The sequence below is a fragment of the Pelodiscus sinensis genome, chromosome 18 (genome assembly GCF_049634645.1).
Source record: "Pelodiscus sinensis isolate JC-2024 chromosome 18, ASM4963464v1, whole genome shotgun sequence".
Classification (NCBI taxonomy): domain Eukaryota; kingdom Metazoa; phylum Chordata; order Testudines; family Trionychidae; genus Pelodiscus; species Pelodiscus sinensis.
Genome location: NC_134728.1, coordinates 15394277 through 15406437, shown reverse-complemented (window position 1 = coordinate 15406437; position 12161 = coordinate 15394277). Strand labels below are relative to the sequence as shown.

Sequence of the window (12161 nt, the reverse complement as noted above, 5' to 3'; positions counted from 1 at the left end):
GGAATTTCGATCAGGAATTCAGTGTGTCAACACCCTCAGGTTCATAAATATTTTCATTTTCATAAGGCTTCCACATTTTCTCTAAGTCTGGGTCAGATGCTGCATTCCATGCAAACTCAAAATTCCCACTGACGTCAGTGGATATTTTGCATGCACAAGGAATGCAGGACTGGAAGTTTTACTGACAGCCTGTATAAAAGCACTTATTCATTAGATTTTCTTTGTGATTGCATTGGTTTTTAATTCAGAATGGCAAAATCCCACTACCAAGGCCTTATTCAAAGCCCACTGAAGTCAACAGGATCCATTAACTTCAGTGGGTTTTGGATTAGTCTCTAAGGGTGAAGTCAATGGGACTATAGCCATTGACCTCAATGGGGACAGGATTTCAACCTAAGTGTTTTATTAATAAAATGCATAGGTTACTTCTAGCTAATGCAGGCTACCTTTAGGAAAAGTTTACCGGCTTTATGGAACACTTTCTGTGAATTGAAAAAGCTTAACTTTGTATATAATAATTACAACTAACTAAGAGAGGGGGTAAGAGACATATATCCAAAACCCAATGGTCAAAAAAATATCCAGCTAACATATATTAATTTTTTATTATGTAATAGCAACTTAATAAATAAACCTATGAATTCATAAGACCTGTACAAAAAGACAAAATTTAGATACCAGCTATTTGGATTTAATATTTGCTAAACAGATGACTTATTTATGTACACATTTGTGGAGTTAAGGCATAAAACAGATGATACCTTTAACACAACAGAAGGCTTGAAAAATAGACATAATTAAAAACAAAGGGTCTCATCTCCAGCTAATAAAGTGGTTATGTCTAAGGAAGGCATCCCTTCGGTTTTTAATAAAGTGGGTGATATCAATCATGCTAATTAAAGTTGAAGAACAAATGTGAGCTTTCCTGCAGGGCATAGCTGTTTTGCAGAGATGTGCTGGACAGATCACTTTTAACTCAGATAAGCACTTTTTTAGTATTATAATTTGCACTACATGTCCAATTAAAATACAACTTCTTAGCTTTCAGTAGGGTAATCTTCATCATGATCCTTGACTGAGAGTAAATATATTGGTGAGCCATCCAATCCACTACATGTAGAGGAGAAATAAAATGAATCACTTATCAGTAATAGTAATGATCTTTTTCAAGAAAATGAAATAAATTATGCCTATAGTGTCCAAAAGAACAAAAATATGTATAACCAAATATATCAATATACAGTTCTTTGGCAGCAACACACTAACTCTTGATTGAAGTCTGAACTCAAAATCTCCTAATTTATAGACCCAGTTGCCAGTCTTTTAAAAAGAAAAGAAAATCCACTTCTCCCATGAATCCAATAAGTCCCATAAATGAAATCTGAATAAATCTTGCAGGCAGCTTTAGACTGTAACATTAAGCATAGATATTTATGGTCTGCTTTAAGTCGTAATCCAAATATACTGTATTTAAACACACAAAATTCTGTGAAACTTCATAGTAGTTCAGATAGGGTCAAAATCCATAAATAGAATCCATAGTTACCCATGAGAAATCAATAAAGAAACATCAATCCAATGATAAAATGATCTTCAAATAACAGAGGCAATGATTGGTCCACATCTGGATGAATGTCAGAAGGAAGTTGACTTTACAGAGGGAAGACCAGAAACCCAGAAAATGTGGAGTACTGCCATCCACCAACCAGATTACCTTTCTCTAGTTTCAGGTAAACTTTATCCTCCTTGTCTAGATAGAGAAGGACGCCGTTAGTCGCAGCTTCACGAGTGACATCTTTGTCCCCAGCAAAGGCAGAAATTACTGGTTTTCCATTTAGCATTAGATTAACCTACAAGAAAAAGAAAACACTGAAAATTCTAGTTAACAGTGAAGCATCTGACGATATCAAGTATCTAAAGTGTGGTGGGGCCTGGTTCAAATCCCATTATACAGCATCTATACCTTATTTCCTTTCAAATGATCAATGAATGGTGATATGACTGCTTGCTTTGTTGACAGGTTTATTGTGCCCATTACATAGCTCATTGAAGTCAATGGAATGCTGTCAGTGGACTTCATAGGGCTTTGGCTCAGATAACATGCTCGTTCCTCTATTTAATGTGGACTTTCATAAGAATATAAGAGTTCCCCATGGCTGCATTAAAGTTAAGACTGTGACAAAATGTTTGGTAACTAATGTTGGTAAAGAATAAATTTCACTGCTTTATTAAAAAGTTAGAAAAGATTAGCATTTTCTCCGCCATTTTGTGACCAGCTAGCTGAGTCTTTTTGCATATGAGATGGTTCAAAAGCCTAAGCATGCATTCATGTCAAAGGTTTGAATAGAACCAAGACTGAAATACAGCAGAGTGACATATAAAGAGGCAATTTGTCCTAGATTATAAAACCAACTTGCAATCAAAAAGACAAAAGCCACATATTGTGGTTACAGTGGGAGTTAGGTGCCTTACTGGCTTAAGGGCTTTCGAAAAACCCAACTAAGCCCCTATTGTGCATCTTAATACTCTGAAAATCTGCCTCTTCTACTAATACATACTAATGTAGCCAGATAGCTAGATGTAAAATTAAAACATAAGAACGGCTATACTGGGTCAGACCAAAGGTGCATCTAGCCCACTATCCCGTCTTCCAACAGTGGCCAATGCCAGGTGCCACAGAGGGCATGAACAGAACAGGTTATCATCCAATGATCCATCTCCTGTCATCCATTCCCAACAAAAATGGTTAGGGGTTTGGAATGGGTGTTATATGAAGAGAGATTAAAAAACTAGGACTTTTCAGCTTAGAAAAGAGCAGACTAAGGGGGGATATGATAGAAGTCTATAAAATCATGACTGATATGGAGAAAGCAAATAAGGAAAAGTTATTTACTTGTTCCCAGAACATAAGAACTAGGGGTCACCAAATGAAATTAATAGGTAGCAAGTTTAAAACAAACAAAAGGAAGTATTTCTTCATGCAGCACACAGTCAACCTGTGGAATTCCTTGCCAGATAATGTAAAGACCAGGACTTTAACAGGGTTCAAAAAAACAACTAGATAAACTCATGGAAGTTAGATCCATTGATACTTATTAGTCAGGATGGGTAGGAATGGTATCTCTAGCCTCTGTTTGTCAGAGGCTGGAAATGGGTGACAGGAGAGGGATCACTTGATGCTTACCTGTTAAATATTCCCAACTGGTGAGAATGCTCATTAATTTTAATAGAAGCATTTATAGAGTAAGGCAGCAGAATCTGAACCTTAATTGGGATTTGCTTATCTTGGAAATCCACTTAATCAGATGTCTCCAGGGAACCAATTTCACTCTAATGGTACTTAATGGCACTAACAGATGTTTCAGGGATATGGTAATTCCAGTTTTGTGGGAAGCCTTCTGGTGATTTAGTGGTCTTCAAGTCTGTGTGAGTCTGAGACTAAAGCTGGTTTAGTCATTTAGTTCCACTGCAATAGCTTCCAGTCCCTCCTTAGCTATGATACATGCAAAAAGTGCACGAAGGGTTTGATCACCGCCTATTCCCTGCTACTATCTCACTCCTTGTACACCAGCTTCCATGCTGGGCATCTCACAGTGTCCTTGTCACAGTACTGGAGAAATAGAAGGTTTGGTCCCTATATTCTTGGAGATAGTCTCAGAGGGGTAGCCATGTTATTCTGTAACTTTAAAAACAACAAGTTGTCTTGTGGCACCTTAGGCTATGTCTACACAACAGCATTCTTTCAGAATAACTGACGTTATTCCGAAATAACAAAAAGCATATCTACAGAGCAAGCTATTATTTTGAAATAATGGTGAGCTGGAGGACTTCTTACTCTGACTCCTGTAACCCTCATTTTACGAGGAGTAAGGGAAGTCGAAGGAAGAGTGCTCTTCTTCGACGGTGCCAAAAGCCGAATTAAGTTATTTTGACGTCATCTACACAATTGATGTAACTGAAGTTGCATAGTTTAATCAGACTGTTGCCCTGCTGTGTAGACATGCCCTTAGAGACTAATAAATATACAGGATCATGAGCTTTCATGGGTAAAACTCACTTCATCAGAAGTGGACTCCAACTCATCTGGTAAAATGGGTTTTACCCAGGAAAGCTCATGATCCTGTATATTTGTTAATCTCTAAAGTGCCACCTGGATGCCAGCATTATTACTGGCTTAAGAATGAAAGGCCATTTACTAGTATAACCTGATTGAGGGGTCTAATGAACTTGATTAAATGGAGCTAAAAAGGCAGTTATGTAAAAATTGCAAAATTTGGACCTGTACCACTCATATTTACATTGGTACACTGGATTTAATGGAGCAATTTCTGATCTACAACATATCTGTGCAAACATCATGACCTTGTTTTAAAGCAGGGGTCTCCAAACTTTTCTGCCCGAGGGCCGCATTAACTATCAAACAGCAGTTCGGGGGCCGACTACACACTTGAGGTCCAAATAAAAAACAATCAAAACATGGATGTTGTTTTTAATTATTTATTTAATATTATTTTATTCCGTTATTATTTAATAACACATTGATACACTACACATGAACACCTGTATTAGTGTGAATGGTGAAATTGTTTCCTGGATGCCAAAATAGAGCCCAGCCCACTAGTGACCTCATGAGAGAGCTAGCCAATAGGATAAGAACGCACTGGCCAATAGGGAGCAATTGCCCACGCCAAGTCCCAACCCCTCTTGCTGTGAGGGACGCGCAGAGCCTGGGCTCGGCCGTCGGTCCGCAGGGCATGTGGCCATCCGTTGGCGGCTCCGATCCCCCGCGCCCCCAGCCGGGGAGTCTCGCTGCCCAGGGCAAGGGCTGCACGGGTCCAGAGTCCCTCCTCCGTCCCGCTGGCTCCTCCGGCTTCCCTCTCCTGGCTGCCTGCCCAAAAGAAAGTGAGTGCCGGCCGCCCCTGTCCTTCCGGCCCCTCCCCCTTTTGAGCCGGCACGCACGGGGCGTGCCGCTCACCCTGGCGTCCCTGCCCCTTCTCCTCCTGGGTCCTGCCGCCTTCCTCGCCTGCCGCGCCTGCGGCTGTGCACCCTCGCTCCCCTCCCCGTGGGCTTTCCCCTGGGCTCCGCTGCGCTGCGCCGCTCGGCGCTTCTCCGGGGGTGGGGCTGTTAGTGCGGGGAGTTTCTTCCCCGCCCCAGCTCCGCGGCGCTGAGCCGCTCGGCGCTTCTCCAGGGGAGGGGCTGTTAGTGCGGGGAGTTTCTTCCCCGTCACAGTCTCCACGGGCCGGATGAGAGGGCCTCGCGGGCCGGATGCGGCCCGCGGGCCGTAGTTTGGAGACCCCTGTTTTAAAGTGATGAATCAGACATGTTGTCAGAAGTGACTAGTGATTTGGGGTGCCTTAGCTTTATAATGTACTGTTGGAGTCATCTCAAAAGGGATCTGATTTTCAGAGTGTGGGGGAGTTTCAAGGGAGGGCACTGAATATCTTTAGGTACTTTCGAAAATCTTGGCTTCAGAAATTACTGCTAGCTATATAATTTTCTTGTATTTCACATTCAGTGACAGACCTGAAACTCACAGTTCTGAGCATTTTAGCCCATATATGTGAGGAAAAAACATGAAACTATGAGCAGAAATTCCATGGAAGCGTGCAATTTTCTGCGTTGCCCTACCACAACATTCACATCTTAGCTCCACCTTTGCCAACAGGTGAGTTAAGCACACAGGAGATGAACAGAATGATTCTAGAATACGTTTAATCTTTCATCAAATACACATTTAAGAGAGCAGAAGGAACTAAAGCATGAGCTGACTATATAACCTTTTAATAGCTTATGGATGAAATCCTGACTCCACAGACATCAATGGTAGTTTTGCCATTGACTTCAATGGGGCCAAGATTTCACTCCATATCTTTAGGATGAAATTCACCTGTGATTCAGAGGATTCTTGCACCAGTCTGCTCCACTGAATCCTGCACAGGGGATGTGCAGGAAGCCTGCAGGAAGACCAAGCACCCAAGGGTGCCTGTATATCATAGACGTGCTACAGAAAAGATCTCCCTGATATAGGCCAGTATAGAAGGCCAAATCAGGAAAAACGGGAGAAAAGAGGAAGATCAAATAGAAACCACAGATCATGGTCCAGTCTTCTCAATGAAAGCTACAGTCATGGGTTCACTCCTGGCATACCTACTCTGTGATGAGGGGCTGCACAGTAGCCTCATATTCTGACCCTGGTGTGAATTTCACCCTTTGGCAGTTTAGCTCTTGGCTAAACTGGTACAGGATCCTAGAGGTTGGTTCTCCGGGCTGGTGTGTATGTCAGACTCTGAGCCCAGTACTGCTATTGAACTATAGAGGCAAGTACAGTTTTCTGCATTTTTCCAACACAACACGGTAAAATAACAGCAAACCTCTCTAAGACAATCACTACCACCATCCCCCCTGAAGATTTATAATATTATAGTTGTGGTCCAGAGTAGTCATTTTGTATAGTCCCAGTCTATTGTGGGTCATTTTTTAAACCGCTACCTGATATCATCACGTAGTCTCTAGAGGTTCATGATTTATACAGAATATGTCCCCAGAATCCTGCTCATCGTTACAATGGGTTTCACCTGGTTGCTAACTAGCAACAGAGGATTGCTTTGAAGGATTCACTCAATTGAGCTAAATTAAAAGGTGCATTTTAGTGGTGAGTGACCTTTATATATATTATTTTAAATAGTTTAGCCAAGATCTTCATCTAGTGTGAATGAACAGAGCAATGGAGCTGTGAGAATGTACATCAGCTGAGGATCTGGCCTGACATTTTTATATCCATTTATCTCAAATGTAGACACTAAAGTATTCAATTAAGAAGTATAATACAATGAGGTCACTGGGTTTCTAAACAAACCAGAAAAATGTTCTTTTTATGTGCACCATTTATAATGATATTTTGTTTAGTCACCACTTTATTCTCATTCTGGAATGGAAACAATTTGCATATAAATTTCTCATGTTAAATCAACATACCTGGATTGTTTGACTCTGATAGACTTTAATTACATGAAAACTGAAGCTGTAAATTCCTTTTCTTGGTGCTACAAAGACAGACTCCAGTGTGAAAAAATTTCCCACATTTACTAGGATCTACAAACAAAATATATAATGGGAATTAATACGATTATTCAATGTTACATAAAAGAATATAAATTATTAATGTTAGAAGCAGGCATCCAATCATCCAATTTTTTCCATCTAATTGCATTCCAGAATTCTTTTTTATTTCTATATTCGCTGATATTAAACTATGGTATGTAAAATTATGGTTTGTTTTCATTTTCAAGTCATGTTTCAACTAGCATAGAAATAACTGCCCAACTTGGCTGCCTGATAGGGGCTCCAAATATTAGCTCTCTCCATGGGTATAGCAGGTATTGGGTGGTCTCAAAATACCTACTGAAAACACCACAATTTTAGGAGTAACATATTAGCCTTGACCAATCAGCCTTGGTCAAAGCAATGCCATCATCCCTGAAAGTATCCAGCTACAAGGCAGTATGTGTATAAATGACACTTTGAGTTGGCCTGAGTTGCCAGAATACATGACCTGCCTATTTTAAACAACGCTGGATTTATAAATATTTGTAATTTCTCTTTTCTGCTCTATTTCTAGCTGAAAACACTTTTTTATCAATGTAGGCATTCTTAAATGACTAAAGACAAGCAACCAGACATTAAACAACTACATTCTTCATATGTTAAATATCTTCTATAATTAAGCACCTTCTTTCTTTTCAATTATTTATTCTTTATTTTAATTCATCTTTTCAAGTTCTCTTAAAGAAACACACTGCCCAAAGAGCGAAAATAACCTGGAAAATTCCAGAATTCTAAAATATTCTCAGATGTCATGGAAATGTATAGCCGAATATGATATGACAGTGTAAGTAAAATAACTCTCAATCTCAATTACTTTGGATCTGCTCCAGTACAAGGCTGATATATGAAACAGGAGTGCAGGTGTGTGCATATTCATAGGTCTGACTGAGATGAAAATAGTAACATGACAAGTTGTGGATATTTGAAATGTTGTGAACTAATTCCATGTAATGAATGAAACAATGTTGAAACTTTAGGTACAACAGCTGCATCTGAGAAAACACCTTTTTAACCCCTCGTTACATCTTCTTTTTCACTTAAACGGGGCTCTCAGATGCTTTTTGTATATGTCTAGGTCTCCTACATATCCCCATATGTCATCCTGTGTCCTGAAAAAATTATTGACAATGTGGTAACTAAAACTCAAAAATTCCAAGCACATTTTATCTTTATTTTGGTTCAGAAAAGCCAAGTGAAAACCCATCTCTAAGCTGAGTTACCCATTCTCTGAGTAACTTAGTAGGATCAATAACCAAGTAGGTTAATCATTCCAAGAAACTACCTAAGCTTCATTAGCTATTTTATACAATGCCCTAGGGCTGTAGTAAGTCTTTTTGGTTACAGTGGGTGTAAGGCATCTCGCAAAACTGAATGTAAATTTCTGCCTGGAGTTCACACCATATAATGACTATGTCTAGGTCAGCTATATTTCTCATTTATCCTCAGACACTTACTTAAAATGTGTGTGATCCCATTTCTGTGAAAGGGGCATCCCTCCCTATTTATAACTGCCACAAAGGTTCCAGAAGAAGAGCACAAGCTCTTTAAAAATAAAAAGAAACACTGTCTTTTGGGGGGCATTGTTGGTTCTTAGTGGTTTTTAATTTAAAAGGAATTTTTCAGGTATGATTTTATTTTGGCTGTACAGATTGTTCATTCATTGGGAATATGTATTTGACCCTTGTAAGGATAAGCATTAGGGTTTAAAAATATCATTTAAAATGTCAAATCAAGCGTTTTAAAATACTGACTTGGTATAACTAAAGTGTAATGGATATTTTGGAAAACTATTTGTGTGACCTGTGTTTTTAGTATTAGAGTCCATGCAAATGATAAATTATTGGCACTTATTTTCCTTTCCACTTTCCATGTTGCACTATGCATTCTGATGTAAAGGGAGCGAAAAGCCATTCTTTTAGAGGGGTTTTTGAAGCTATAGGTCGTCTGTAAACCTCAGCCTGTCTCCCAATCTTCTTAAAACCTCCCCTCAGCTATTACAGTACTAAATAAAATGATCTTTTATAAACTTAACCGAAATAACCACATGAACCACATTTGAAGAGTGCCCTCATGAGCAATGCGATCTGAAAGCTTTATCTACATGTTCAAAAGTACAAGCCCCTCACAACTATCTGTAAACCTGCTGCTTGTCTAAATTACCCTTCCTCGAGCTATTAGCTACATGCAACTTTTAAAAAGTACTTGAAGGCTCGATGCGAATGTTCTGCCACTTTAGACTTCAGACCAAAGACTTGGTACGGCTCCCTGGTCTATGCTGTGCTGGCGTTTCCTCTCTTTTGCAGGGGTGAGGTGGCTAAAATATCAGCCTCCAGCGAGCGTGGGAGACCCAGACAGTGCGGGTCTGAAATGCACAACAATGGCTCAGCCTACAAGTAACTTTCCAGGCGGTCGCTTTCAGCGGGGATCCTGGATTTTGACAAGCTCCCAGCTCTGCTCCCACCTGTTGATTCGGCCTCTTTGGCTAAGCGAGTCGCCGCTATCTAGTTCCCAGCCGCCCGGCTGGATCGAAAGTCCTGGGGCCAAGGGCGAGAGCGCAGGCTGGAGGAATCTCTACCTGGCCACTTGGGTAACCACGAGCTCCTAACTCCCCTCGTCCCTTCGCCTGGCTGTGTTGTCCCGAGTCACCTCACGCCCTCCAACCCCCACCCCCACACCGTGTGGGGCGCGCTGTACCTGGTCGAAGTAGATGATCCTGGTTTTGTTGCTCATTTCCGAGGGCTCGTGGTTGGTGCTCCTCACGGCCGAGAAGGCCACCTTGGAGTTCGCCGCGCGCACCGAGATCCCCAGGGGAGAGGAGGACGAGCCCTTGGCGTCCGTGGCCGGGTTGGAGTCACAAACCACCAGGCATTTCCCCTCCAGGACGATGGGCTCCGTGTCATTCTGCGCCCAGACCGGCAGGCTGGGGAGAGCCAGGGCCAGGAGCACCGTCGGCACCATGGACAGCGCCCTGTGCGAAGCGCCCATGTTCAGCACCATCGGCAGCAGCGCAGCCTCGCTCGGAGCGCCCCAGCCTCGCCTTCCACCACGCCACCCAGCCAGCAGCAGCGAGCAGGGAAACCCACCAGCAGCAGCGGCAGCTTCGCACGCTCCTTTCCAGCGATTCTGGGGGGAAAGTCAAAGTCTTCCCAGATGGTTTTTTTAAAAGACCCTTTGTCCTTTAGCGATCTCCTGAAAACAGCCCGCCAAAGCAAACACACACGCGACCCTCCCTTCCCGGCGCCCCCTCGCTCCCCCCTCACATGCCACGAAAAAAAGCCCGCGGGTGAATTATTGATGAGCAAGAGAAGCGCGAGAGATCCTGGCGAAATAAAAGCATTTGCCGTGGCCGGGAATCCCTCGCTCAGATCCTGCTCCCCCTCTTGTCCTGCCGGAGTGTGGACTGGGCTGTTGCTGACAGAGCCGGGAACTTATCCCAGCGCTTGCCAGGATGCTGTGTGCGATACCATCGGCAGGGTGCGTGCCAAGCGGGGCTCTTCCCCCCTCTCGCTCTCTGCCACAATTCCCAGAAGAGGGATGTCATAAGAAACCTGCCCAGAGATCACCTGTCTGAACGGGGAGCGCCTTAGACTACAGTAATGCACGAGTTACACACATCTGAGGAAATGGGTCTTTGCCCACGAAAGCTTTTACACACACACACACACACACACACACACACACACACACACACACACACACACAACTACGTCGTCCCGGGCGTAACAACTTCTTTTTTTCCAGCTGCTATAAAGTCTAGAGGGCAACAGGACCCCTTTGAACAGCCCTTGAATGCCTCCAGCGTGTTTTCGTTACTGTTTGCAAGGGGCGAAGAGGAAAATCGCGAGACAGGGGGAAGCTCCCTGGAACGCACCTTCCCAACGGCATGGAAGTGCGCCAGGGCCCCGGTCTAACGCTGCCGCGAGCGGCTGGGGAACTCAGAACCCAAGGGGCCGGGCTTGGTCGGTAACTCGAGCAGCCTCCGGTGCCCACTGCTGCAGAAGACCCCAGGCAGGCGGACGGACGCCGCCCTCCTCGCAAGCAAACGCTGGCCAATGGCGGGAGAGGGCATGGAAATCGTGGGGTTTGACTTCCATCGCTGAAGCTCCCCACGGCTGGACTTCGCTGACTGGCGCTGCCAAGTGGCTCCTGGGGGTAACGTTCTGCCAGGATGCTCTGCTCGCGGGTTGAAGGGCATTGCTGGGGGGACGGAGGCAGAACAGCGGATATTGGAGTAGGCAAGTGGCGTTGCCTGGGATTCCCTATTTCCAGGTGGTTTTAAACCTGGCTGGGTTTTGTTTTCCGTAGCTCGTATTTCCTCCAGAACAGAGTCTCCCCGGGTCCCCTGGATGTTCTAGTTGCACGAGCCCCCTGCCTTTTTCAGCCATTGCTTTCAAAAGGTGCAGTCCTACTAGCAGTTGTACAAGCTAAAATAGTTTTTTTTCCCATAACAGCAAATAAACTGTGGCCCTTGTAAAGAAGGTAACAGAACTATTTTAAGTACAGCAGATTTCTATGCCCTTACCATTACACATCACTCTCATGCTATTCAATACTAATAGCATCATTCCTTTCTTGTCCAATAACAATATTTTTCTGGATCTTTTTTTCCTATTTCCTAAATGTGCGGTACCCAGGGATTGGAGTTTGTGTCACATATCAGTGGAAGAATTGTTGCCATTGTGTCGGGCAGGGTAGTCTGGAAACCGACAACTCAGCTGTTGGCTCAGCTCAAGTTTGCTAGCAGGCACTAACTACAATCTTGTGACAAAAAGACCTAATAAAAGGGCTCTGAAAGGCACCTTGTTTCTTGGAATCTTCAAGTGGATTTGCTGAGAAACCTTCCTAAGTCTGAAAAACTCACCAGCACTTGAACCTTAAGGTCTTCTTAGGGCAAACATGGTGGAACTGTATTTTAGGACAACATTGGGTGTGTTGAAGTCAATGGGATATTAAGACCACAATTATTTGCAAAATCTTTGAATAGCCATGACAATATAAAATACTTGGATTTTAGACTCCTGAATGTTAATCACAACAGGAATAAGTGTCATGCTCCA

The 12161-nt window shown here is 43.0% G+C and overlaps 1 protein-coding gene across 1 annotated transcript; it reads right to left on the bottom strand.

Annotated features, from left to right (window-relative positions):
* Window positions 1-861: 861 nt before the first annotated feature.
* Window positions 862-10526, bottom strand: CBLN4 (cerebellin 4 precursor). Its single transcript, XM_006129403.4, has 3 exons — window positions 9799-10526; window positions 6976-7092; window positions 862-1850 (listed from the first exon to the last, which is right to left on the bottom strand). Exons 1-3 carry the CDS (start codon window positions 10099-10101, stop codon window positions 1653-1655), a joined length of 618 nt encoding a protein of 205 aa, XP_006129465.1. The 5' UTR covers window positions 10102-10526; the 3' UTR covers window positions 862-1652.
* Window positions 10527-12161: the final 1635 nt, after the last annotated feature.